Source organism: Ziziphus jujuba, chromosome 3 (genome assembly GCF_031755915.1).
Source record: "Ziziphus jujuba cultivar Dongzao chromosome 3, ASM3175591v1".
NCBI lineage: Eukaryota > Viridiplantae > Streptophyta > Magnoliopsida > Rosales > Rhamnaceae > Ziziphus > Ziziphus jujuba.
In genome coordinates, this window is record NC_083381.1 from 32,287,352 (window position 1) to 32,310,821 (window position 23,470).

Genomic DNA, 23,470 nt, shown 5'->3' on the forward strand with positions numbered 1-23,470 from the left:
TATCAATTTGACTAAAGGAGAGCTTAAAACAAACACCCAAACTTAAGATTATAATCGGCGAAAACTCAAAAAATAAACAACCATGTAATCACAAGAAATTCCAGAAAATTTTGAGCAAAATAGATGCCTTTTGATTCCTCTCCTCTTGAGAAAGTTTTGCCCCATATCAATTTGGTTCAAAAATGCAGAAAAATAAACACCCAACACAAGAATTGTTTCAGCCAAAACTCAAACAAACACCCATGTAATTCCAAGAAAATTGCAGAAATTTTTTTTTTTTGAGGCAAAATTGGTCTCATTGTTGTCATCTCATTGTTGGCATCAATTTTGGCCAAAAATTAACCAAAAACAATTCACAAATACAGGTTGCATTCGGCCACGGTTTCTCCAATTTTTATTTTTATTTTTATTTTTTTAAGGCTTTTCAGGTTCAATTCTAGATTTTAAACAATACAAAACACATCGAAAAACAATTTTCCACCATGCCCAGGTTTTAATTCGAACTAAAACAAGGTTTATATACTTTGCACAAATTTGATTCAAAACCCGATTACCACTAGTTTCGCATCACAATTTCTTTTTTTTTTTTTTTTTTTTGTTGTTTTAAAGGCATGTATTATGTTTCTTCACACATCAAGATCATAGCTTCACAGATCCATGCACGCAGAAAGAAAAAAAATAAAATAAAGAACATATATTTGAATCCCACATATCATTCAATGGCCATATACAGTTCAATTCGATCATCGTAGATACAACGAAGACTAATCACAATGAAATTTATTATGCATATTAACCAGGCTCTGATACCAATTGTTAGAAATTTTATGGATCTAAATATACATAATAAATTTTATTAATCATGAATTACTAACCTCCAAACGCAGCTATTGATAAATTAAATCTTTAATCCTGTAAAATAAAAAACAATATAAAGTAGTGCCTATGGACACACTACTCTCAAACCACTCTCAGATCTCTGAAAACCCTAATATCAAAATACCGTATGGCATATGTTTATTTGCTTGCCCTAGACCTTTTATAGTCTTTGCAAGTCACACTTACCCATTAATTTTAACACACACAAAATACTAATAATTTAATAATATAATAATACTAGAAAAAATATGGGTAAGTCATTGGGCTTTTAAAGAGAATTGGTCTTCCAGTCTAATGGGCCAACTGGAGTCTTATAGAGAGTGTGTGACCAAGGGCCCTACTACAAAATAATAAAATAAGCCAGTTCCATTAATGGTATAAATAAGCCTTATAAGTGAGTAATTGATTATGCCAAATCTACAAATATTAATTTATTCAACAAAGGACCCATCAATGGAGCTTGAAACATAGCCTAAAGATCACAATGAAGTCACACGTATCATCCAAAGATATCAAGCGGCCACCACTAACAAACCTCCAAACAAAATCTCTAATTTGTCTAACTTCTACATTGACAGGAAGAAGAACGTTGACTCTAAAATCGACAAACTTCGTAAAGCAAAGCACCCAAACTCAGATGAGCTCATTACCCTTTACTGTTCTTCATTTGGGGACCATCAACTTAGTCGTCTTCTTGGTAGATTGGATTCGAAGTTTAAAGCCGTGAAAAGCATGATTGAATTTAGGACGGAAAACCAAGTGATTAATTATTACCAACATAATCATGTTGACCACCTGTTTGATCAAAAGGTTTCACCTTATAATTGTTATCCTTGTCCGTGCAAGCATTTGGGATTGCATTTTTTAGGTTATAAAGAAAAGTTCTCAATCTTTCTTGCAAGTCCCTATCATGTGTACATTTCTTGCAAGGTTGATAAATTAATGCAGTAAATAATGCTAGAGGGAAGAGAGCCTGGATTCTAGCGGTAGAAATCATGAGCTAGTGGCCTGAAATATACAAATTGGAATAATAAATATAAGCTGTTTCCTTTTAGGCTTTTGATCATCCTCTTTTTTTTTTTTTCCTCATCGAACTAAATTATACCATATTCCAATACCATGAAGGAGGTCATAACTTATTAGCTCCAAGGAGTATAAATATGGTGCTTATCATTTCTCAACTAGTGTGACCTGGTTATTGCCATGTAGGAAATGGCTCGAGAGTACAATTCAACTTCAAAATTTCTTAAAGAAATGCCGACTTTCGGTAATTCGCTATCAAAACCCCTTAATTGCGAGGCCTTCTTTGTTATGAGATAGTAAGGCAAGTGCTTCTTGGTCCTTCATTCAAAATAATTACATATATATAATCTATTCATTCATAACATATGAATTTTTACCACTTAAATTATTATAATTTCAAATTTTTTTTTTACCCATTTATTATTTTAATTTTGTTTTATGCTTTAATAATCTTCTTATAGTTTAGTTATCATAATAAGTAAAATGAAGATGTGGTTATCGAGGGAAAAATAAATAGATAAGTTATTTTGTAATTTTTAAATAGTAGATGATTTCTACTTTTTAAATAATTGGATCCTAAGATCTTTTGGATCTTTTGGTTCTATACCAAGTTGAAAGATTGTAGAAATAACATGGAGTGAATGAAATTGGAAGGGCTTAAATATTTATATTATATTCACAACTTGATTAGAAATTAAGCTATTAACTTAATAAAAGACCCCTAATCATCGAGTGCTTTTGGAACAAAGCTTTAATTAACAGGTGGAAGCAGTTAAAACAACAACTGGCCCCATTATACTATCCAACAAAAAGAAGAACATGCATGCCTTATAATTCATTTTCAACTTTTTTTTTTTTTTTTGGGGAAAAGAAAATCATTTTCAATTTATATGTTCTCACAAGATACCCCCAACCACAAAAAGAAAAAAAAAAAAACAAAAGAAAGGAAAAATTAATTCTTAATTTTAAGCTTGTTCATCGAACAAATTATATCCGAAACAAAAATTAAGTCCACCATTAATGCCTCCAACAAGTTAATTATGAAATCAACAAAAAGCAACCTAACGCTACATGTAACACGACCATTAATATCTTACTTTTATATTAAAATTTAAACATTTTTAATTAAAATTAAGAACCAATTATCAAAAGAAGAGCTCCACATTACAGGCTGGATATACTCAAATTCAAAAAATAAAAAAAAAATTCAAGCAAAGCCAACCCGAGTTTCTTAATACTAACATATTCTCCGTACAATCTGAAATACATATCTCACAAGAATTCCTTTTCTGCCTCTATAATTTTCCCTGTTTCCAAACACAACTCTAACAGAGTAAAATTAATTCAGTTGTTAAATCACTTTACATTCACAACTAGAAAATTCTGAATTCATGAAAAATTATTGTATATGATTCAAAAAAAAAAAAAAAAAAACTCTAGAAATGAAGATGCATTGACAGTGAAAAGCAAGTAGAAAGAAACATAAAGAGAACTTACTGTCAACGACAACGAGAGCTTTCGGTTCATCGCCGACAGGGGCGGCGGCGGCTTTCTCCAAAGCGACGTCGTCAGGAGGCTGAGCCAGAGGAGGAATGGGTTCTGCTTCGATCTTCTTCGTCTCGGTCTCCATCAAAGCGGTGAGTGATGAAATTAATGCTTTCACTTTTGGATAAACTTACGCCTATCTACCTATATATATATATATATATATATATATAGATATATAGACTAGGTCTGCCACGTGCATCGCACGTGATTTAATATAAAATTTGGATATCTAATAATTTATATAAAATATTTCTAATTAAAATAATTTTATGGTTATTATGATATAATAATTTAAAAATCATCTATTTACTAATTAGTTTTTTAATTTTATATTAATAGAAAGGAGAAAATTTGTTTGAATAAAATAATCATATAAAGTATTTCATGAAAAGTGATTTATTTTTGTAGAAAATAAAACATTCTTTTACTAAGCAAAAAATTAAATGAACAGTAAAAACACAAAGTACTTGCATTATAAATGATGATATTTTAGCACAATTAATACTTTTATAATATACTTGCAAGATTTAATAGAAAAATATGTAATATTTAAACTATTTTCTATTACATTTTGTATTTTACAAAATATTAATGTTAGTGCTATTAATGTAGGATATTAAAAATAAAATATTTTGTAGTAGTATATAAAAAGTTACAATTGTCTATCATTCCAATATTGACGTAAAGAATATTTCATGATAGCCAATTAAGCATTCTTTGTTTGTCTTTATGCTGAGCAAACTTTTCCTCGCTACTCTCATCATACTGTTAGAGAGATGTTGCATATATCATGGATTATGTTTTCATCATATAATAAAAAAGATAAAAATATTAATATTTGTTATATTTCTATTAACTTAACTAAGCCATTGATTTCTCTTCCTTTTATATTTTATTCATTATATTATACTTTTTTTATTTTCAAGTAACTTACTAAATAAAAATTTTGATTTTTTAAATTTCTTATTGGAGTTGGGGAATTTGATCTTGAAAAAACAATGTGTGAGGAGAGCTACTTGATTGTCCTCATAGACAGCATTGTTACACTTCAATACTCAAATATGGTAAATATCAAATCCAAAATGTAGTTAAAACGTAATACTTCAGTGATATTTTTTAATTTGTATGGTTATAAGTATTGTTTGAGGTAACATTTTATTGAATTAAGAATTAATGTTTAAAAAATAATAATTTTATTATTGATTTTTTTTATAAAAATTCTTCAAATTTATTTAGAATAAAATGATATATAATAATAAAATATGGAAATATAAATCTATGGCTTTATTATCCAACTCTTTTTTACTCTTTTTATTTATTTCTATTTTTTTGCATTATTAATAACACTCCTATTATATATTACTCTTTTCACCCAAACCATAAAATGGATATTTGAACCTGATTTTGTATTAATGTTGAAATAATGTCTAACTCTTATGTATAACTATTATCATATTATGTGCATATCCACTGTATTTTACCACAACTATTTGCTTTTTATCATTTTAGCACCACTATTATATTAAAATAATGATTTAACCATCTTTTGATAAATTAGGGTTTAATTGAGTGCAACTAAAAAATTTGCTAAGTTATTAAAGTTCAAATTCTTTTCCATAGATCAAAAAGTGAAAATTACATATTTCCTTTTTATTTTGACAAAATTATACAAAATTTGAAATAGACAATACTATCATCTTATTTGTAATTATGTTTAATATTGTAAATAAAATAAATGACATAGGCATTATTGATCTGAATTAAACAAATTTAATAGTAAGAGTAAACATTGAAATCAAGTTAAAGCCATACAAGTTATTCCTTCCAAAAAAAAAAAAAAAACTAAAATAAATAACAATATGAGGAAAAAATGAACAGTAAAAAAGGACAAAAACAGATTGGCAAAACATATAGGAGAAGTGCCGTTTTGGACCAAAATAAACAGTAAAAAAGGACCAAAAACCATTTCTCTTTCTCCTTTATAATATAGACTTATAGTATAGAAGACTTATAGTATAGATATATATATATATATATATATATATTTACACACACTGTACGGACTTCACCAAGATGTGATGGGACTATGATTATTTGCTGCACTTAAGCTCTATAAACCGGATTCTATTGAACATGGAGTGGGGCATGGAGCATGATTGGTCGGATGGTCCAAGTTGGTTTTTGTTCGATGCACGCTGTAAATGCTTGGTTCTTGCGGACAGGTAATGCAGGTAATTCGGTGCCATATTTCTGCCACGTATACACGGAGTGTGATCGTGTTTTATGTTGGCAAAATTTAATAAAATAATTTTACTAGAAACTACACCATCTCTTATGGACTCCACTTTTTTTCCAAAGATTTTCTTCCATCATCTTGACCATGGATAGCCAATTTTTTTTTTTTTTTAAATCTCAATTAAATAAAAAAAAGTAATTTCAAATATTTAAAAAAAAAAAATTGGGGGGAAAAAAAGAATCATCAATACGCGAGAGATTTATTATTTCTTAGAAGAGCACCACAAAAAAAAAAAAAAAAATTGAGCTGTTGAAATCCGATCTATGATTAATTGATTTTTTTTTTTTTTAAGATATTTCAAGAACCTATCTCTATTAAGTATTAAACGAAAAAAAGAAAAAAAGACAAAAAAACAAAAAAAGGCTATACAAGTAAGGGTGGGCCCACAAGTGCTGTTTGATATAGGAAGTAGAATCAACCTGTCACTGTTTTGAAAGATTATGGATGATGCTGACTTTCATCTTTGATATTGTTTGATTCCGATAAAAATTAAATTATATATTAACGTTAATTTTGCAAATAATTTCCATCAAATTTACACAAAATTTGAAGGAATTTTATCTTTCCAAAACTGCATTAGAGTCAATATCCAGACCAAATCTCTATTTTTTTTAATGCAATAAAAATAAAAAATTTTCCTTATTTCTAAGATTCTATAGTTAATAATAACCTTATAGACACTACTATATATATATACATATGTTTGTGTCTCAATTAAAAAAGAAAAATCCTCATAAAACAAATACAAATCTGTTTATTAAACAATTTCATAGAAAAAAAAAAAAAGCCATTGAAGACTTTTCAAGTTAAAGGTATACTTTTTTAAATTTTTTACTATTTTTTTTTTTTGTTCTTTTTAAGTTATTTTTTCATGATTAATTATCAAATTCTATGTTGGTTTTTTGTTTAAATTCAGAATATGGGTCGTGGAAGATTGAAGATGGAACTCATAGAGAATGAAAAATCTAGGAGATTAATTTTTTAGAAAAGAAAAAAAGGATTGACAAAGAAGTGCTATGAATTGTCTATTCTCTGTGGCACAGACGTTTGCATCATAATCTATGATCCTAATAATCATACCAAGGATCCATCAATGGAGCTTGAAACATGGCCTAAAGATCACAATGAAGTCATACGTATCATCCAAAGATATCAAGCGGCCACCACTAACAAACCTCCGAAGAAAATCTCTAATTTGTCTGATTTCTACATTGAAAGGAAGAAGAACGTTGACTCTAAAATCGACAAACTTCGTAAAGCAAAGTACCCAATCTCAGATGAGCTCATCACCCATTACTGTTCTTCATCTGGGGACCATCAACTTGGTCGTCTTCTTAGTAGATTGAATTCGAAGATTAAAGCCGTGAAGAGCATGATTGAATTTAGGACGGAGAACCAAGTGAGTAATTATTACCAACATGATCATGTTGACCACCTGTTTGATCACAAGGTCGTTCCTTTGAATACTAATAATATCCCACAGGTAGATCAGATGGTTCAAAGTGCCCCAATGCCTCAGTATGTCTATTCAAATCCTATGATTGATCATAATCAGATGAGAATGATGAGGATGATGAATAATCAAGCAGCAGCTAGTGGCTATGATCATCATCAAAATGTTGCTGCTAGTACTTCATCAAGCTCTAACAGTGTTGTTGATTATAATCACTACAGTTTGTACAGTAATAATCCTTTGTTAAGTAGTGGTGGGGCAGTTTTTTTTGATCCAACGGTTGGAATGGTAGAGAATTATATGGTGCTGAACAATATTGATAACAATAGTATTCCTAGTTCTTCAATGAGCCAGTATTTCCAGCAGCAGCAGCCATTGCAGATGATGCCAGTCATGCAGTACCATCCCTCCTCCATGGAGTTGCCAGGATTTCCTTCTCAAATGAGTGGATCTGATCACAAAGGGAAAACCCACTTTGAGGAAATCTCTAACTTCTATCTTAAGAATGAGAAACTTTGGTAGATTTTTCTTTTACATCAAAACCAAAATAATACAATCTGTTTATTTTCGGGTTTTTTTATCTCTTTGTAACTGTGGGCAGATTTTTTTTCAATTTTCTTAGTCTTTGTTAATTACAGTTGAAGATTCTTGGTTGGTATTTTGCTTTTATTCAATGTTAATCAAACTCAAAAACTTAGAATCACTCAAATATTATCCTTATGTGCACTCTGTTTTCATCTATCTCTCTCTCCCGCACTCTCCCTATATATATATATATATATATAGAATAAATTCTATTTCATGGTTTCTAGCAAAGTTAAACCATTCGGAAAAAAAATGGGTGGAACTATCTCTTCCTTGAGTGATATGGCATACAAAGGAGCAGGAAGTGTCATTAAAATCCTACCGACAGGCACGGTCTTCATGTTTAAGTTCCTGAATCCTGCACCATCTTCAACAAGTACCTGACCGCGATTCACATCGCCATCTGGGGCACCTTCTGCATCTTGACCAACTTCACAGATAGCTACATAGGAATAGATAGAAAACCCCATTATGGGATTGCAACCAGGATCGGTTTATAGCCATCTTGCAGCTTTGAAGATTCCTTACACCTGTCTTCTTATAGGCCTAGGCTGGAAGATTTTGTTCATGCTTTCTTTGCTTTGATTGTTTTCGTGGTTTTGGCACTTTTGGATTCTAACACAGTGGAGTGTTTCTATCCCGTGTTTAAGCTAGTTGATCATTTGCTCAAATAATTATTTCTTAATAAAATTGCGATTTCAGAGTCATTTCTGTCTTTTTCTTTTCATAAGATGTCAAAAATCCCTGTGACTTGGGTTCTTTCTCTATTCAATAAATTGAGGCCTATCGACAACCATCTAGGCCCAAACCCAATAAATCCTTAAACGGCATCGTCCCATCTTTCTTCTCCAACTATAATATTCAAGCCGCACTGATTCTAACGGATCATGGAGAGCTACATTGAAATGCCGTCGTCAGATCCTCCTCCACTATCAGGAACCACACCGTGGGGGAATAAGGTTGCGGACAAGGTTCTGTCGCTCTACAAGTCGCTACCGAAGAAAGGAAAGCCTCAGGGTCGCGAAGTTACGGTCTTAGCTGCATTTCTCGTCTCCTCTCCTTCTCAAGGTCCTTCCCTCAAAACCCATCCCAACCATTTTCTCGGAAACCAAACAGAGTTGTAATTTTTTTCCCTTCTTTCTTCTTTAATTTTAATTTTTAAGTGTTCAATGCAGACTTGGAAGTTGTTTCATTGGGAACCGGCACCAAATGTATTGGGCGATCCCTCTTGAGTTCCCGCGGTGATGTTGTCAACGACTCTCATGCCGAAATTGTTGCTCGAAGAGCTTTGTTAAGGTTTTTTTTTTTTTTTTTTTTTATTTCTGCTTATATTTTTGTTGCTTCTGTGAAGAATTCCCGCTTGATGCAAAGAAGTTCAAATGGAAATATGTTGTTTGCATATTAATATGTATTTATGTTAATTTCTTAGTAATCCTTTACCCCAAAAAAAGAAAAAAAGAAAAAAAAAAGAGTATTAAAAAAAATGTTTGATTTCTTTATGAAATTTTGGCCCCCTTTTTTTTTTTTTTTTTGTTTTTTTCAATTAGCAATTTTTGACTCTTTAATTTGCACTAAAATATTGGATTGGTGACTTCTTCTTTTATGTTTCAAACTTTCAAATTTTATGAATTAGTACTTCTTATTAATTTGGACTGTAATACTGTAAGCATTTGTATGATTTACATTGATTATGCAGCTTACAAATTGTATGAAATGTAATGCAGAATAGTTAGACCTTGATTTTTAAGTAAAATTAGTGCTAGTCTGAGGTAATGTTTTATTTGAATTAACTGTCTTTGCAGGTTCTTTTATGCACAAATTCAGTCTCTTGTAGAATACTACAGTAAGGACAAGCGTGATGATGGAAGCAACGCAGTGCAAGGTGGTAAAGTCGAAAACTTGCTTTTCCAATTCGACCCTGATGGTCTAGGACAAGGAAAATTCAAAATGAGGAAGGGTTGGGAATTGCATCTGTACATATCACAGCTACCATGTAATTCTTAGTACCTGCTTAATATGGAATAATTACTTCTTTTATGGTTATTGCATTAACAGTATCTGTATGTTTTCTTTTTGGACATAATCGAATCTTCATTGTACCACTTTTAAGTTTGATGTAGGCGGGAATGCTTCATCCAGTTCACTATTATCTCCCCTTTTATTAAGAGAAGGGGATTCCCAATCATCCATGGCCGAGACAAAGAGTTCCATAAATGGGGAGGCTTTGGTAGAGCATAATGGTAATAGTTATTAACACGTAAATCTTCCCTCTTCTTCCTCATCTTTATGTTTTGTCTAGAAATTCTGTGGTCTTTCTTATTTTCTGGCCTCTGGGATATCCATATTTGCTTCTCATATGAGATTGTGTGTGGCTTTCATATGTTAGTTATTGTGATTTGGCCAAACCATATAACACAATATACAAGTGCTGCTACTACCATTTTTAGCAAGTAAATTTTATGATATATGATCTATCCATATATATATATATATATATAGACATCCATTTGGGTGGACAATCGATGAAATAGAAATATCCCTATTGGTTTTTGAACAGTATATTATCGCTTAAAATAAAAACAAACAAGTATTGTTAACTGAGAATAACTTTATTGTACATAATATCTTGTGTTCACCTCCTTGTGCTTGTTCGAGGGTTTTATTTATTTATTTATTTATTTATTACTGATTCGACATAAGTTTACCTCATCAGGTGCTGCTTCACGAGTCACTGACACGGTCCAAAGGAAACCAGGTCGAGGTGATACAACATCATCAGTCAGTTGCTCTGACAAGATATCCAGATGGAATGTTGTTGGAATTCAAGGTTTGTCATTTGATAGGAAGTGTAAGAAAAGCAGGGCTAGACTTATCTCATTGCCAGCAAACATCAGTGACGTTATGTTACATTGTTGTAAGAAGTTATTTTTAGGTAGCCAATTGTGTTCCTGTGTACCAAAATATACCTTTATTACTGGCCAAAATTAAAAAGGAAATTACATACAATATCAGAAGATACGTACTAACTTTCTAGCAGCATTATGCATACCTGGTCACATAGTTATAGCAATATAAATAATTGTTAGGAGCAATGTCCAAGTTTGAACTGTTAATGCTTAGGATTGAGTTAAATGATGAGGTCAGCATCTGCTTATTTCAGGAGCTCTTCTTTCCCACTTTCTGCAACCTGTTTACCTCTCTTCCATTACTGTTGGGAAATCCCCTAATTATAGTTTTGTGGAAGATCGCTTGAAGAGAGCTTTATATGATCGGGTTCTACCTCTCTCAAATGAATTGACAAGTCCTTTTCGGGTGAACCAGGTACGTAATTTCATAAGGTCTCTATGATATTGAAGTGATGAAATCATGTATTCTAATGTAATTTGCAGCCATTATTTTTTGAAGTTCCAACACCACCAAAGGAGTTCCAACATTCTGAGACTGCTTTGGCTACTTTAACATGCGGGTACAATTTGATTGAACTTGATCTTTATTAGGTGTTCAAGTAATTGTTGAATGGTGTGGTTGATACTGATTCCTGTGTATTTCGACTTTGCAGGTATTCAATAAGTTGGAATAAATGTGGCTTGCATGAAGTCATTCTTGGAACCACTGGAAGAAAGCAGGGTACATCTTCCAAAGGGGCATGCTTTCCATCTACGGAGTCATCTTTATGCAAGTAAGCTGATATGCTTCTTTTGGAGGGATTACGATCAGAATTTGTCCATCATCAACTTATTGCTATAATTGCTATTTCGCAGAAAGCGGTTACTGGATATTTTCTTGTCACTGAGGTCTGAATTATCTACCAACCCATCCAATGACATTTCTTATCGTGAATTCAAGGTATGCTTATATAGTCTGTATACAAAATAGTCTGAATACCGATTTTGTATACTGCTTTCCTTCATTTATTAAGCTTAGGACTGAGAGATTAAAGCATTTCTTTTTTTTTTTTTTTTTTTTTTTTGTTTTTTTTTTTTTTGTTTGAGGAAATAATGAGTAAAATATGATCCTACAATCCTAATGCATTTGAATATTATTAGTTGTAGTTATGTTTCACTGTCCTTTGGAAGTGTTATTTTTACTTGGTTTAAGATGTATTTTCAAATTGCGGCAGCAGAGTTTGTACTTCTAAGAATTTATCGTCTATAGGTTTCACCTTATTATTGTTATCCTTGTCTGTGCAAGCATTTGGGGTTGCATTTTTTAGGTTATAAAGAAAAGTTCTCAATCTTTCTTGCAAGTCCCTATCATGTGTACATTTCTTGCAAGGTTGATAAATTAATGCAGTAAATAATGCTAGACGGAAGAGAGCCTGGATTCTAGCTGTAGATATCATGAGCTAGTGGCCTGAAATATAGAAATTGGAATAATAAATATAAGCTGTTTCCTTTTAGGCTTTTGATCTTCTTCTCTTTTTTTTTTTTTTTTTTTTTCATCGAACTAAACTATACTATATTCCAATACCATGAAGGAGGTCATAACTTATTAGCTCCAAGGAGTATAAATATGGTGCTTATAATTTCTCAACTAGTGTGACCTGGTTATTGCCATGTAGGAAATGGCTCGAGAGTACAATTCGGCTTCAAAATTTCTTAAAGAAATGCCGACTTTCTGCAATTGGCTATCAAAACCCCTTAATTGCGAGGCCTTCTTTGTTATGAGATAGTAAGGCAAGTGCTTCTTGGTCCTTCATTCAAAATAATTACATATATATAACCTATTCATTCATAACATATGAATTTTTACCACTTAAATCATTATAATTTCAATTTTTTTTTAACTGATTTATTATTTTACTTTTGTCTTATGCTCTAATAATTTTCTTATAGCTTAGGTATGATAATAAGTAAAATGAAGATGTGGTCATCGAGGGAAAAATAAATAGGTAAGTTATTTTGTAATTTTTAAATAGTAGATGATTTCTACTTTCTAAATAATTGGATCCTAAGATCTATTGGATCTTTTGGCTCTATACCAAGTTGAAAGATTGTAGAAATAACATGGAGTGAATGATTATTTTATTAAGTATATTGTAAACGTCTATATATACATTTAGTCATCAAGAGTCTGATGAGCAGGTATATATATGAACCTGATGCACGATACAAAAATGTACATGGACTAAGCTAGATAGTAACAACCTTGTAAATATCCCATCCAACTGTTTAAGGTAACAGAATACGGATACAAGGTTTTATTTTTCATTTTCTGAATGGTGGAATTGATAGTAGAGGCCATACATGATAGCACCGACGGAAATTAATGTAAGGACACAGTAGAAATAGTCCAGGCGAGAGAAAAAAGACCGAACTGGAATCTTCAATCTAGCCGTCCGAGATCGACAATGATAGTTGATATCTTCAATTTGGCTGGTTATGGGACAGTACTCTCCTATGTCAAACTGAAGCTCCTTGGTCAGACTATTGAAAAGGTGTACAATTTCACGATTGCCACCTGCGGCCTGTTTGATAATCCCAGCATTGCGAAGAATGTTGATGTCTTTGCCAGTATCCACAATACTGTCGAAGAAAATTGCAAGACAAGAGAAATAAGGTTCAACACATCTGTTGCTCTGTTCATAAGCTATCAGATTTCTCAACAGAGGGCTGCTTCCATCATCAAGGAAAAGTGTTGGGATCTTCAAAACTTTCTTCTTGAACTCTATATCCAAAGGTTGATGATCACCAGATTTGCCTTTAAGCACAATGCCTGCAGAAATAAGCTTCCAGGCATTATTAACCCAACCCTTCCCAGGAAGCTTTTCATCATGCTTCAACATTGTTCTTTTTGTTTGGTCAGAGTTACTGTCCTGATCAACTGGTCCATGGCTCGAGTGAAATAAATGCAGAAGATGTTCGTACGTGTCCGTTGTGTCCAGCTTTCTTCCCGGCATCGGGTTTTTACCAAGTCTCAAGGGTTCGAGGAATTGGAGTGCAAGCTTGTTCGGTGAACTTGACCAACTACATGAGGAAGTTAAGGTATAAATTTCATTCAGTACGAACATAGGAAGTTGATTCTCCAGCATTAGTAAATCACGGCCTATATTTGGCTGCATCCAACGTGTGCCAAATATGGGTTCGTCCACCTCTTTTCCCTGCATGCATGTACATACAGTATATATAAAAAATAATGAGAACCTGAGGAACCCAAATCTGAAGGGTTGCAGGTGAAATCAGCGCTGTTTGTAATCACTCTATATGCCTAATATAAAAAGTTTTTTAAGTTTTAAAGGATTAAGATATAGAATTTAAAAATAGTACCTCTTTAATCTTTTCATGTAAGCGAAGGAGCTCCACCACAAAGCATGCATCAAGCATCATCATTTGAACAAACTCATCGCTGTTAATCATATCAAATTCCTCCGAATAACAGTTTCTAGTCTCAGCCTCCAACTTTCTCATGGCGTCTAGAAGTTCTGCTTCGCAGAGCTTGGTGCGCTTTAAAAGCCGATCTAGAACACGGCGCTTCTGTGCATCTAAAGCTTTATTGGTATTGTGATGGAATGGACCGATTGAGACAACGTTGGGGGTGTATGCCTTGTCATCAACTTCACGTACATGTGGCAGAACCTTCGAAATAGACCAAGTCCTCCTGAGTTTTGGCTTCTTTTTGCGTGCTTCAATTTCAATACGGTAATCACCATTTCGACTCCTTGGGGGCATTGGAGGCCCTTGCTCGCTAGGATCATCCATTTCATAGTGGCCATACGAAGGCCTGACTAGTTCTCTCACATTATCCAGCATATCCCCAAGGCTTTTAATATCTAGGACCATACTATATATTCAAAACAACCCACATTCATCTTATTAATTAAACTATTACTAAATGAATTTCTTGTTATATTTGTTGCTCACTAATTAATATCAATTCCACCATTGTTACCTAATTAAAAACAATTAAATTCATAGGTAGTGTCAAGAAGAAATTAAAAACGAAAAGGGAATTGCACTTTCCCTTTTCAAATTTAAAATGTCCCTATTTCTTTAGGTTCTCGGTAATTTTGTGCTTTTTCAATTTTCAATAATTTAAATATTAATATTATTTTTTAATGATTTGAATTTATTATTATTAACATATTTAATTAAATAATTTTAGAACATAAAAATATATTAAAAATTATAATTAATCATAATAAAATAATAAAAATTATGTAAAATATAAATACATGAGTTATTTTTATTTCAAATTGAATCGGATCGATTATAGGCCAAAAAATCAAACCAAATCGAATAAATTCGATTTCGTTGGTTTAATCGGTTTGGATTGGTTTGTGCCTACCCTTATGGTTGGTATTGCGAAAAAATGAAAAGATTAGGGTTTCACTTGAAGAGAAAAGATGGAGATGGAGGTTTAATGGGTGGTGAGTAAGAAAAAATAGAAGGGTAAGGGTTTCACTTGAGGAGAGAAAGATGAAGATGGAGCCTGATGAATGGCGGCTAAATAAAAAAAGAAGGGTTAAAGTTTCACATCAAGATAGAAAAGTGATCTAATTTCGGTCGATTTTAGAATGGTAGAAATGGTAATTGAAATGGGTTTTCCTAGGTTCGGGTAAACCTTACCTAACCTTGTAATAGCCTACCTTGACCACAACCCAACTGAATTTTATTGCTAATAAGGTTTTATTGACTCGATGTGGTGTATTTTTTTGGGGAAAGAATTGCATTTTTCACAAAATTATCTAGGGTGTATGGCAGGTAAATCCAAACTTGACCCAATACGTCCCTAACTAGGGATGGCAATTTGCCCCGCACGGCCTGATACCCGCGGTGCACTGCCCTTAACTGGACTGTTTTTCCCCGAAAATTCGGGGATGCGGGGCGGGCTCGGGTCAAATGTCTAAAAATCGAGTCGGGGACGGACCGGGGACGGGGAATAATAACCTCGCCCCGAACCCGTCCCGATATATATATATATATATTATATATATTTATTTATTATTTTTTTAACAAAATTTCATTTATGTAAATCATTTTCTTTTTTTCTTTTCATTTATTTTTTTAAATATGTATTTTATTATAATTGTAAATTTGTTCCTTGATGTATTTTATTATATTTTTATTGCATTGTAGTCATTTTTTTAATATTTTAATCATAAAATATTTTTTTTATATAAATTTTTAAAAAAAATATCAATTAAAAAACAAAATGGGGAAAGCCGTCCTGCCCCGTCCCCGCCCCGCAAAATCCCCGATCCCGCTCCGCACCTAAAGAAACGGGGAAAACCGCGGGGATGGGATGTAAAATTCCCTGCGGGGACGGGGATGTGATTTTAAAAACCGGTCTCGTCCTGCCCCGTTGACATCCCTATCCCTAACCCCATATTAAAGTGGGTCCAAATTATGACCAAACCCCACCAGAAACCCTTGAGAGGTGTGTTACCCAACCCGATTAGTCAGATTTTTTTGGACCCCGACCCAACCCTATTGCCATTCCTACAAACAGGTTAACCGGTTTGAGAAGAGGAAAGGAAGAAGAAAGAGATGCAACTAAGAAGACAAATCATTGTTTTACGATGGTCAACCTACTCTGCCAGAAAAAGGTGTGAAGCAAAGAACAATTAGGAGAGAGACATTTTATTGCTAGATAGGAGATATCAGTCTAGAGGCATTTTGCTGATGGCTATGAGATTTCATATCTGAAAAAGAAAAATGAGAAAGAATAGAAGGGTTACTAGGGGTTTGAGGATCTAAGCTCTGCGTTCGTATGGGTGGTAGTTCAGAAAGAATAGAAAGGTTAGGTAGTGATGGATGTAGAAAATATTTTAGAGGGGACACCATTAGGTAGTTTGTTTTCGATAAAAAACAAAAATCATATACATTAATGATAAAATATGAAAACAACTTTTCATAAGATATACATAAAAAAAAAAAAAGTAATTAACAAATGTGTTTTAATTAAATCTGTCTAAAAATTTATATAATAATGAACATTCTTCTCTGAACAAAAGAAACGAAAATTTCAAGTTTTATTAGCAATTAATTAACTCATGAAAATAAAATTGTAAGAAAGAAATTTAACAAAAATTATAAAAATAAAACTTAAGCAATAGACTAATTATTAAATACACTACTATCATAAGATAGAATATATATATATATATACACTACTATCATAAATTATCACATTGAACTCATAATAACCTTAGCAATTTCAATCAAATGGAGTAAAATTTTAAACGTTATTTAGCTAGGATTCGTTAGCTATATTTTAATTCAAAACTAAAATAAAAAAAATTAAACAAAAACAACGAAACATAACCAAAAAAAAAAAAAAAAAAGGTTTTAAAAACTATGCAGAAAAGGCAATACTGATGTCTTGTTAAATGCTAGAAAATATCTTTTTTGAGTGAGGTGGACCATTTAATTTAAATTTTAAAAGAAGTATAAATTAAAAAGAAAAAGAAAAGAAAAGAAAAGAAAAGAATACCTAACAAAATAATAACGATAATGAAAAAGAAAAGGAAACAAAAAATGATAAAGCCTGAGAAGAACAAAAAAGTTGAGAGGCGGCACTAATTGCACTTAAATGGAAAAACTCTAAATATATTACAAAATAAAAAAAAAAAAAAATTAAGTGCAAGAAAAAGTTGAGGGGGGCACATGCCCCCTGGGCCTTATCTAGGTCTGCCCTTGAGGTTATGGTTTCACTTGAGGAGGAGAGAAACATGGAGAACAAAAATATAGAAATGAAGGTCTGATGGGTGGCGGCTGAGAGAAAAAATAGGGGTTAAGATTTCACTCAGGGATAGAAAATTTATATGCAGAGTAAAATTAAAATTATATATATATATATATATATATGTTAAAAAAATATAAGATACATTTTTTTTTAATACCAGAATTCTTATTTATCAAAAAGATTGTATATAAGATTTCTTTAATTTCTCCAGTAGTTTTATATACAAGAAACAAATTTTTTTTTAATTAATGTTTTATTTTCCAAGTTATGAAACACTGCTTTATTTTAGGATGGTAATGACAGTTTGCTAATTATTGATATAAATTTTGTAGTGTTGCTCTCTTTTAAATTGTAATAATTAAATTTTCATATTGTATATATGTATATATATATATATATAATTTGCACATGCATATATGAACAAATTACATGTATACAACACTACGACACAAGGTGTAAAAGCATAAACAAATAATCCAAAATTAATGGAAAAAAAAAATGATACAAAACAATAAAAGAAAGTAGCATGAAATGAAAATGCAGCGCACCTTACAAACAGCACAATGCCTCAATGACTCTGCTTAATTAGAAAAGGAAGGACAACACCGACAAGTGAGCTAAGGGATGCTTGCTCCTACTTTTCCTATATCTTTGAAAGGTGAAAGACGATCAACGTGAAAGGGATAAAGGATAGAGAGCAAAAACCCAATCAATGTTAAAGGGTATGTGTGTATATATATACACACACACACACACACACACATATATATATAGATGGGAATAGGGCACATGAACGTTGTAATTAACCAATTAATTAATAACATGGCTTAGGAAGTGGAGAAACCCAGGAGATGTATAAGAAAGAAAGGAAAAAAAAAAAATATGGCATAAACCATCTAGAATTTATCAATTTATAATAAACTATTTAGGTAAATTTCAAAATTGATAGATTATTAGCTTTTTTTTTTTTTTTTTGTGGGTTAAAAGATATATAATTAGCATTGAATAGATAGCATTGAAAATTTACCAAATAATAATTATAATAATAACATTGAAAAGAAATTGAAAAATTAATGGGGGCCATATGTAAATTATACTCAGTTTTATATTTGTTTTTAATATTTTTTTAATAAAAAACTGCAACCCTGAACCCTAGTTCTGTAAGTAGTCAGCTTTTCTTTTTCTTTTTTTGGCTTGTTTGCAAGGTAAGATCTTATATATGCAACTTCAACAAGATACGAATATTTAAAGCTACATTGATGTTGTTTGTACGTAGTTGATTTATCATTCTTAGGTGTAAAGATAAGTCAGCTTTACAGCCCATTTAAAAAAAAATAAAAAATACATAAACCGTTGCAAATGTAGGTTTAAGTACATATCCTAATGAATTGCTTTTTTTTTTTTTTTTGATAATTTTTTTTTTTGGGGCTTTGTTTGAGAGGAAAAAAAAAATATTATAGATTTAATTATTCTGAAAAATATTATAGCAAATTCTTTAAACACAGGCCTCCTTCCAAGCAAGGGGGCATAACATTTATCCCAAGAAATAATAACAGACTTCCTTTTGTCAATTTAACCTGTCCAAACTAAGTTTCTAATAGATTTATTCTAACTTTGTAATTAATCCAACAGGCCATTCATTTATACATCATAAAAGTGTGTCACATTTATAAAGATGTAATTGATTATCCAATTTACTAAACAAACTCCCATTATTCCATTTCTGAGTAGTAGGTCTGTTATTCCCCAGGTGATATACTTAGAGTTCATTATCTCATCTTTATCATCAATCTCAAGAAATTCCTTCTTTTTTTTTTTTTTTTTTTTTTTTTTTTTTTTTTGCTTCTTTTCCAGTTCCACCAACAAAACTGAGAAGATCCTGTGCTTTAATGAAAGACATTCACTTAGTTTTCCAAAGTAGATAGGAATTGTAAAGTAATCAGAAACTTACACTGTCCTAAAGATGGCAATTTAAGACAAAAATTCTCAGAAATTATATTCCCCACTTAGTAACTGCTCCATATATATATATATATATATATTATTAATAAAATATATTTTAAATAATAAAATATATTCTATATACTTTTTTTTTTCTATTTAAAAAATTGTGAATAAACTTTATGAATATATAATAATATTTTTAAAAATATTTATATATATATTTTTGGTTAATAAATATTTTTTATTTTATTTATTTATTTTATTTTTAAATAATGGAGAAACGGAAAATCCCGGTCCCACTTGGTTAGAAAAAAACAATGTAGGGGACGCGTATGCAGTATTTTTAGGGCCTCCCTCATAGAATGCGGCTGCCCTGCTCTGGTATCATCTCTACACAACCCTTGCACCGTTAAAAACTCAAACAGAATTAACCATGTGCACGTCACGTGATGATCCTATGTCAATTTTGTTATTTCGCTCTCCACTGCACCATTGTGGCTCGCTTGACATTCAGAAAATAGGGCTCTGTTCAAGAGAGAGGGAAAGAGGGAGATTGAATTCTTGAGAGAGGGAGAGAGAATTTCTGAAAGGGAAAAATTTGGATTCAAAAACTATATATTGTTGTACTAAGAACTCCATAATCTCATTGTACACCAATAAAAAATGTTTTTTCCAGGCCATATGAGGAACAAGATTATTATCTCAATAACAAATAAATGAGAATTTCAAATGTTTGCCATCAACATATATATATTTTTTTCCTATGAATTACTTGGAAGTGTTGGGATGCTCTGTTCATTCCTGAAGAAATTGTATGGATCAATCAAAATCTTTGTCTTCACCAATTTATGAAAATTGTTATTGAAGTATTTCAACCCATAAACCATCCCTTTCTAAGTCAAAAAGGCTTCAGACAGCTTTCTCTGTAGGTTAATTTAAAAAATAAAAATAAAAATTATATCATATTTTCATAATCTGTTTTTAATGATTTCCCCGTCTTTTATCATTTTTTTTGTACTTGTTTTATTTCATTACTGTTTCTCTCTCTCTTTTTTTTTTCTTTTTTTTTGTTTCATTTAAAGATGGAGTTTTTTTTTTTTTTTTTTTTTTGTTTCATTTAAAGATGGAGTTTTTTTTTTTTTTTTTTTTTTTTGTTTTCCTGAAAAAATAAATCAATGTCTGGATTATTTATATATAAAATTTTGATTTTTTTTTTTCCTAATTGGTTTAGTTTGTTCTGTCCTGATTTATAATCTGATTCGTGCTTATCGGAACTACTATTCTTTGAAATTTATCATCCAGTTATAATCGTCCAAAACTACTGTATGATAATAATGAAAATTTTTAAGATTGGTTGGGTTTTTTGTTGATCAATTATAGGTACCATACCATGCAGAAGTATGCAAGGGAAACAATTATGGATTTTAGTTTCCTAGAATCAATGAAACATAGGATGGAAATCTTTCCTAACTTTCTTTCTAGTATTTTAAAGTTTCAACTCTCCAGTGTCTTCATCCAAGAAGATGAATTGAGTTCCTTCTGACTGCTGTGGGTGGGACGTCCAAGGTGTCAAATTTTATTTTTCCTAGGTATAAATTTCCATTCATTGGTTGCACTAGCATCCTCATGAAATTTTTAAATGATAATAGAGAGCAAGCCACAATGGTAGAGTGGAGGATGAAAGGACACATGAATTGCCCTTAAAAGGATCATCATGATCAGTGACACGCACATGGTTAATTCCTTTTGGGTTTTTAACATATGGATCAACGGGACAAGAGTTGAGTAAATTTGGGGTACAAATGCCATTTTTTTTTCTTTTTTCTTTTTTTTGGTTTAAGTGTAAACTTGCTAATTTTCTTTTATATTATTATAGTTATTATTTAATAGGTTAATTTTATTTATAATTTCTGAAAGTTATCATGTTTTAAATTATACCTAGAGGTTTGAAAAATTTTAAAAACACCTTTTAAAAATTAACTTCCATCCAATAATTTTTTTCTTTCTCTTATGTAGCATAATAAAATGACTTTAGTGCCTTTAGAACTAAAAAGTCATTTATTTTACCATTTGTTTAATAATTATTAATACAACTACTAACTTAGATGTTTTCTTTTATAGATAAAAAAACAATAATTTTATCTCTTCATAATTAAAAATTTTCTCACATATTTTACAATTTATTTTCATTTTCGATGATATATCTATATTTTCAGAAATATTAAATTTGATTTACTATTTTTTCTTTAAAAAACAAGTATTGATTTATCATAATGAAAATAACTGAATGTTTATATAAATAAATAAATAAATATATTCTTACATAAAAAAATTTATAGCCAATAAATGAAATCTAATTTTAAAGATAAAAATTTTAAAAAGATATATAGCATAAAAATAAACAAATTTCCATAATGTAGAAAAAAAAAGAAAAGAAAGCCAATCATAGATTTGAAGAAATTGGATAGTTATGGGTATGGTAGAGAATCCTAGAAAACAAATTCACCTCCCCAGAACAATTGATCTCCAAAACTTACTTTGTCCCTTTTTTTAATAATATTTGTCATACTATTTTGGATAGAAGTCTAAGATGACTAAACGACCCTAATGGGATTGGAACTTCTCATGAAATTGGGACGTGTCCCATCATTGGGCGTACAAAACCAATCTCACTTCACTTGTCAATAATAAATGAAAGTTTCGGTGAAAATAATAAACGAAGTTACAAGAATGATTTAATGTCATATCCGTTAAAGGGAGGGATGCATGAATAATTAATTTATCAACGCACTCACTTCATGTGTTTTCATCCATGTAAACTAGGGTTGCAAGAAGAATTGACCATACATGGTTGACTGATTCTTGTTTCTCATGCAGGGTCAAGTGAGGGTTGCAAGAAAAATTAATGTCAAATCCATGTGAGAGGAGGGTAGCAAATACAAGTAATTTATTCCATATCCATATGAATGACGGTTGCAAGAATAATTCACTAAACATACACTTTATTTTTGTTTGTCATTCATGTAAAATGAAGGTAGCAAAAAGTAATTTATGTCATCCATATATATATGAATGAGGGTTGCAAGAATAATGTACTAAACTTACACTTTATTCTTGTTTGTCATTTATATAAGGGTTACAAGAATAATAAACCAAACATGTGGACAAAAAAAAAAAAAAAAAAAAAAAAAAGAAGAAGAAGAAGAAGAAGAAGAAAGAAACTAATCAAACACGCTTTATTATATCTTGTGGGTTGCAAATATGCGCATGAATAGGTGCTAAACATGTAGTACACTTGATTTTTGTTTGATAGAAGTGATAAAAATTAGAAGGAATGAATAAATCTTATATGTATACATATGAAGATTTAATAAAAAAATAAATAAATAATTTCGTAAGTACTATTGCCCCAAAAAAAAAAAATGAAAAAGTGTCATACAATTAATAATGAAACATCCCCAAAAAAAAAAAAAAAGAATAAGATAGAAAATCAATTTGTCTTCTTCAATAAATTAAATATGTTTATTTACAATATTTTTACACTTTTTTCAACATGTGAATTTGAGTACAAAATGTTATCTTAGCCGATTGCTTTAAAACAGTAAATGAGAAACAATGGTTAATTAGTATATAAAGTTCGTCCAGATACATATTTTCTTATCAATTTTGGTTTTGATTGTGGATGTAAGGGGCATAATATTGAGCCACCTTACACGTCAATAATGTGTTAAAAGTTATAAGAATGATCTTTATCCTGGTGACAGAAGGTTTCTGGTTATTCTTGTTTGTTGTCATTCATATAAAGTGAGAGTTGTAAGAATAATAACATAAACATGCTTGATTAATTCTTATTTGTCGTCCTAATCAAGTAAGGATTCTAAGAATAGATACTAAACAATTTTTGTTTGGTGAAGGGATAGAAAAATGGAAGGAAAGAATAAATGCTATATGTATATATATATATATAAGTTTTTTTTTTTTTTTAATTAATTCCCTACGGGCTTCATCAGTAAGGCGTGGCTTATATCAGTTCCCCTTATGCTTATTTATTGATACAA

General features: G+C 31.0%; 3 protein-coding genes and 1 pseudogene across 9 annotated transcripts in view; 2 read left to right on the forward strand and 2 right to left on the reverse strand.

Annotated features, from left to right (window-relative positions):
- The window catches only part of LOC107423551 (remorin), a 28,466-nt gene extending 24,884 nt beyond the window's left edge, over nt 1–3,582 (reverse strand). Inside the window, exon 1 of the mRNA XM_048478263.2 lies at nt 3,400–3,582. Within this exon, the coding sequence (XP_048334220.2) occupies nt 3,400–3,532 (133 nt within the window). The 5' untranslated portion in view covers nt 3,533–3,582. The remainder of the gene's footprint in view (nt 1–3,399) is intronic.
- A 3,083-nt stretch (nt 3,583–6,665) lies between these two features.
- Nucleotides 6,666–7,908, forward strand: LOC107423552 (floral homeotic protein AGAMOUS-like; annotated as a pseudogene).
- A 639-nt stretch (nt 7,909–8,547) lies between these two features.
- LOC107423564 (tRNA-specific adenosine deaminase TAD1) lies at nt 8,548–12,994 on the forward strand. Of its 7 annotated transcripts, none has more exons than XM_060816005.1 (12): nt 8,548–8,852; nt 8,960–9,080; nt 9,587–9,777; nt 9,905–10,024; nt 10,498–10,716; nt 10,945–11,105; nt 11,174–11,250; nt 11,344–11,463; nt 11,546–11,630; nt 12,346–12,455; nt 12,620–12,675; nt 12,869–12,994. In XM_060816005.1, the coding sequence occupies exons 1-11, from the start codon at nt 8,672–8,674 to the stop codon at nt 12,669–12,671; spliced, it is 1,437 nt and encodes a 478-aa protein (XP_060671988.1). In that variant the 5' UTR covers nt 8,548–8,671; the 3' UTR covers nt 12,672–12,675; nt 12,869–12,994. The 7 variants fall into 7 exon arrangements, 5 of the variants coding, with proteins under 5 accessions (XP_060671988.1, XP_060671987.1, XP_060671989.1 ...); XR_009638440.1 differs by having other exon boundaries at nt 8,551–8,852; nt 12,346–12,460; nt 12,625–12,675; XR_009638439.1 differs by having other exon boundaries at nt 8,552–8,852; nt 12,346–12,460.
- Nucleotides 12,560–14,036, reverse strand: LOC107423567 (UPF0481 protein At3g47200). Its single transcript, XM_016033143.4, has one exon. The coding sequence runs from the start codon at nt 13,888–13,890 to the stop codon at nt 12,985–12,987; it is 906 nt and encodes a 301-aa protein (XP_015888629.3). The 5' UTR covers nt 13,891–14,036; the 3' UTR covers nt 12,560–12,984.
- Nucleotides 14,037–23,470: the final 9,434 nt, after the last annotated feature.